This window comes from Bison bison, unplaced genomic scaffold, assembly GCF_000754665.1.
Source record: "Bison bison bison isolate TAMUID 2011002044 unplaced genomic scaffold, Bison_UMD1.0 scf7180017864134, whole genome shotgun sequence".
NCBI lineage: Eukaryota > Metazoa > Chordata > Mammalia > Artiodactyla > Bovidae > Bison > Bison bison.
In genome coordinates this window covers 7,114,291-7,119,515 of record NW_011494706.1, presented here as the reverse complement: position 1 = coordinate 7,119,515, position 5,225 = coordinate 7,114,291, and the positions used below count along the sequence as shown (strand labels likewise).

Here is a 5,225-nt window from a genome sequence, read left to right as displayed (position 1 = left end):
TGATTAAAACTCAAAGAGAGCGGAATTAAAAATGGCTAATCAGGTACTTCCCTGATGGTCCAGTGGCTAAGACTCTGCATTCCCAATGCAGGGGGCCCAGGTCTGATCCCTGGTCAGGGAACTAGATCCCACAGGCTGCGACTAGGAGGCTGTATGGCACAACGAAAAGACCCTACATGCTGCAGCCAAGACCAGGCGCAGCCACATACATATTTCTCAATTTTTTTTAAAGTTAAAAAAATGCTAATTAATGAAAATGAGCATATTTTAACCACATACCTTTCCTCCCGTGAGTAAAAGGGCTCCATTTCTAAGTCCTGCCACAAGGGACACCAGTTGCCGAGACAAAGGGCGCCCCAGGAGGCTATGAGTGATGTGCTCCATGGAGGAGACGCCTAAGGAATTCACTCCTCTGCAAAACATGTAAATTGCATGATCAAACGCTAAAACAGGATAAAATCTACCTATAAACAATTTGGAAATTTTCCTTCGTAGCCTAATGATTTATAAAAAGAGTAAAATCTTGGAAATTTTCCCTTACTTGAAAGTAAAATGATTTAATGCCAAATCTGAGTCACAGATTTTAAAACTAATTTTACTATTTTCAAATATGTGCAGTAACTAGAAATTCTGTCCAAATAGGAATCCTTAAGGGGATTTGTCTTAATATACACATATATCCCCCTCAAAATGATTTCTGGCTTGTTAATCAACATTATCATACATGAGTGCTTTTAAAGTATTAGGATAACTGAAGACTTATTTCCTCTTAAACATCATCTTTGAAATCCAGTTTCAATCTGAAGATTACACAAACATGAACTTCAACCTACTTCCTGATTCTGCCAGTTTATTTCTGATAATAAATATCATAAATTATTAAAATTAGTCTGACCTGAAGAGTTTTTACTTTATAAAGTAGATTATTTACTTTAAAAAGCAGATTATTGTTGCTCTGTAGTTTAATCCTTTAACTAAAACCTTTCTAGGTTATACTATTACAGAAAATCAAATCACTACTACTACATCCATTAAAGGCCTCTGTGACAAATTCTTAGAAGTAACGGTTTATGTGAGATTCTTATACTGTATTAAGAGCTAAAGAAATTGAGGAGGTTCTTTTCAAATTTGTCTTAAAAGTTAAAGAAAACACAAATAATTCCCATCAATCAGTACATCTATAAGACAGTGAAGGAATAACTTAATTTGAAATATTTTTAAACATTCAACTAATGTCTTTGGATTTAACTTTCAAAGCGAATTTATTAATTTCAAAAAATTATTGTTTTATTCAAGCATGTATGATCCAGGTCATATCTAGTTGGCTCTCTTCTCACAGATCAAATCTCAAAGTAAAATTTCTAATAAGTTTCAGACTTTCAGTTTATCTCAGAAGAGAAGGCAAATTACTAAGCCAGGTGTGAAAACAGAAACAATCCTTGAAAAAACTATCTACCATTACATTAGTAAGACTAGTCAACGACACTGACATCTAATTTAATATTTACACATAAAAGCCCTAAGACAGGTAATGTTAAATGTGTCTAAACGTGCCAGTTTGGCCGTAACTTCTTACCCCAAGCAGTTCAGCTTTAAAAAAGGAAGAATAAAGTCAATTTCCTCACTGTTTTCTTCTTTTACCATAGGATCTAGAAGGACCTATAGTAGCAAGGAAAAATCAATTTTACATGTCAAAATAATACCTTTTGCCTGCTTTTCTTGGGTTCCAGGAAACTGAATTGCTGATTCTGTTACACCAGAGAGAAAAGATATACTGTGCATGCAAGATTATTACTTAAAACAGCCCTGACAATAATAATTTACTTGTCTAAGGAATATAAATATTTAACAAGCAGTAAAGAATGTCTTCTTCATACAGTTTAGAGATATATCTTTATTTGCAATTTTGATTTATGTCGCATTCTTTTCACAATCTTCCATCTGTATAGTCTCTGAATGGTATTCCTTAAATTGTATTTCACCAAAGTAAAGAAATAATATCTAGTTTCAAACCACTGAAATTCTAAATGACTTTAATTCACCTTCAGTTCTATAATGACAGTAAATATCCTAACCAAAACATAATGTTCTAAAAAGAGTACTTTAAACATATATCTGGAAGAAAAGTAATCTGATAATAGTTGTGAAGAGTTGAGAATTTAAGAATTGACAAAATAATATGGGCTGTGCAGCAAAATTGCAAATAAAAATATGAAGTTAAAAAAAAAAGTTACCCCCCTCAGCTAAGTTTTCATTTGTTCCCATACTAGAAGAGTTTAAAATCATGATCCATTGGCCAGTTAACACGATCAATTCTATTCCTGGAACAGTTTTGCTGAAGCATCCATTTTAAATTTAGGATACATCAATCATTTGTTTAAGTAAGTTAAAGAGATTACAGAATAAAATATTTTAAATCAAGTTATTCCTTACTCTTATCATTTGAGTTTCTAATACAGTTTAGGATGCAAGGTCTTAACAAGTAAATTCATACTTTAGAATCAATCACATGTGAAAATATTATCATTAAATATTCAGTAGTACGTAATTACTTGTATTGTCATCTTCTGCAGCAGATTGGTACTCAATAGAAAAATATTTTTTTCTTTTTCCTTTTCCCAAGAATGAACTATATTCAGAGAAAACTCCTTCACCCCTATTAAAAAGAAAGTAATAAATGTAGTTAGTACTGAAGCTGAGATGAAATAATTTAAAATTTAAATTTATTTACATTTAAATAAAAGGATTCTTTGATACATAAAATCTACTGTTTAATTATCATTATTAGGTTTCCTGTTCATACCTATCACAAGATGGAAAAACAATGAAAAATTGTCCGACTTCTTTAATAGGAAAAATATGAAAATAACAAATAAAATATACTTGCCATCTTTCATTTCCAGTTTAATGTACTCCTCCTCTGATACTATGAGAGGAACTGCGGTAGTGGCAGCCTGCTGCAGCCATGAGTAGAACACAGTTTTTATGTCTTCTTCACTTACGTCTTCAGACTGCCAGAGGAAAGGAAACAAACAGCGGCGATATTCTACTACCTGAACTTAACATTCTTATTTTAATACCTTATCTTGCCAGTAAAACGATGGTCACAGGCACAGGTTTGGGACTTGACATTACAGTACAATGAGTATGGTGTGGCCTGAAGAAAAACTCATACAAATGGCAAAGTTTTAAATGCTCCTGTTTTCTATGCCCAGTGATACACAGAGCATAATTCAGCTCACTTGATAACCATTCCAACCCTATTCTCTCCTGCTTCCTGTGAAGCAAACTCTGTAGTCAGGGAGCGGGATCCTCTGTTCCCAGCTTGGAGCTGTGTGTGCACGTGTGTGGCTGCACTCTGGCCAACGAATTACCATCAGCAACCCAAGAGGAGGCCTTCTCTCCCGAACTGAACGGTGGAGAAACCCTGCAAGAAGAAGATGCCTTTCCTTCTGCTGAAAGGATGCAGATGTGACATCTATCACCACCGTAAGCACCCTGCATCTGAGAGGAGGAGACAAAGGCTAAAGGTGACAGAGAGAACGATCGAAGGGGCCTGCGTCGTGCTTATGTGGTCTAACCACTGTGAGCTCCTCCAAACTTCTTTGCACAAGAGAAAAACAAACTCTTTGTGTGTTAGTCTCACTTTCTTTTTTTTCTATGATGGCTGATACGTTCAACAAGTAGAGTGTTAATAAACTGTTCAAAAGATATGAAGAAATTCTGAGAAAAACTAATTTCTGAAGCTTTTAGATTAATATTACTAAGTTTAAACAAGCTTCTTGAAATACAAAACAGAACTAACCAAAATTCATATGTGAAGGACTCTATCTGCCTAGGAAAATAAACTTCTACCATTTTGCAACTCCCATTTCTATTATCTAACAGCTTATATACAACAACTCATATCTGTTATCTCTCTTCATTCATTAGATCCACTGATTAAGCTTGGTTTAGAATACACTCACTACTAAAAAAGCAAGCTAAACTAAGAAAAGGCATCACTTTCCCACTCTTAAAAATCACAGAAATAAGTCAGTTACTTCTTTGTATATTATTGGAAAATGGGATTAAAGACCTAGAGAAAGTCATAACATGAAAACGAAAACTTTTAAATCAAGTTTTCAACTTTTAAATCAAGAATTTTAGAATCAGAAAGCAACTCATAGTTCCTCTAGAATCAAACACCTTTCTGTCCTAAATGATATAATCAGCCTAGAGAGACCTGCCAAGGTCACACAGCTCCCACCACAGCACACAACTAGGGATAGGCAAGGGAATACCCCATTGCTGATAGCAGAGGGAAAACACAAAACTCATGAGCAGTGGCTAATTACTTTTGTACATAAGACCTAGTTTTTGAAAAAAAATATCAAGATCAATAACCACGTTAAAAGCAGAGCTCCTATAAACTTAAAAAAAAAAGAGAACTCAGAACTTTATAAGTCAGAGCCATAAAAGTTCCACATTACAAGTCTTTTATACTGTGGCCTATATGTTTAAAGATTACTTAAGAATATCAATGCAATATAGACAGCAAAATATCTGACTCTGAAAATCCTGGAGTTACCAAGACAATGTTAAATTACCTTCACATGGTTTTTAAAAAGATATTGAGAGACAAGACAGAGATAAGAGGATGAGCAAAAGGACCTCAGCTCACCTCTTCTCAAGAAAAGAGCTAAATCACAGCTAACTGCTGTATAAACATCTACAAAAAACCCTGAACCTACCATAAAAGATATTCTACATCCAAAGAAAAGAAAAGCCACAATAAGACAGCAGGGGGGTGCTTCTGTGATATAATCCAATCCTACACCCGCGGGGTGGGAGACCCACACACTGGAAAATCATAGTATGGCAGAAGTTCTGCCACAGGAGTGAGAGCGCTCTGGGCCCCGTGTCAGCGGCCCAGGCGGGGGTCTGGCACCGGGAGGAGGAGCCATCAGTGTCTCTGGCCAGTGAAGGCCAGTGCAGCTTCTAAGCCAGTGCTCAGCAAGGCTTCACCCGCACTACGATGCAGGGCTAGACAGTGAGGCCACGGGAACCCGGGCGGAACTGCCCGCAGGCTGTGGGCGGCTCCCTGAGGAGGCGGGGACTGGCTGGGGCTTGCTGTGAGGACAAGGACAGCGGTGGCAGGGGCTCCGGGCACTGTTCACGGGCGTGAGCTCTCCCGGAGGCCTGGCCTCCCCAACAGCCTGCAGGCTCCAGCACTGGAATGCCTC

At 36.8% G+C, this 5,225-nt stretch overlaps 1 protein-coding gene and 1 non-coding gene across 3 annotated transcripts in view; one reads left to right on the top strand and one right to left on the bottom strand.

The window, feature by feature from the left end:
* Positions 1-5,225, bottom strand: part of PEX1 (peroxisomal biogenesis factor 1) — a 75,922-nt gene that overhangs the window by 49,241 nt on the left and 21,456 nt on the right. For both annotated transcript variants that reach the window (XM_010839791.1, XM_010839792.1), the window contains 4 exons: positions 2,888-3,011; positions 2,553-2,656; positions 1,577-1,659; positions 280-412 (listed from right to left, as the gene is read on the bottom strand). In XM_010839791.1, coding sequence (XP_010838093.1) covers positions 280-412; positions 1,577-1,659; positions 2,553-2,656; positions 2,888-3,011 — 444 coding nt within the window. The remainder of the gene's footprint in view (positions 1-279; positions 413-1,576; positions 1,660-2,552; positions 2,657-2,887; positions 3,012-5,225) is intronic.
* TRNAG-CCC lies at positions 49-121 on the top strand. The gene has a single exon. It is a non-coding gene; the product is annotated as a tRNA-Gly (tRNA).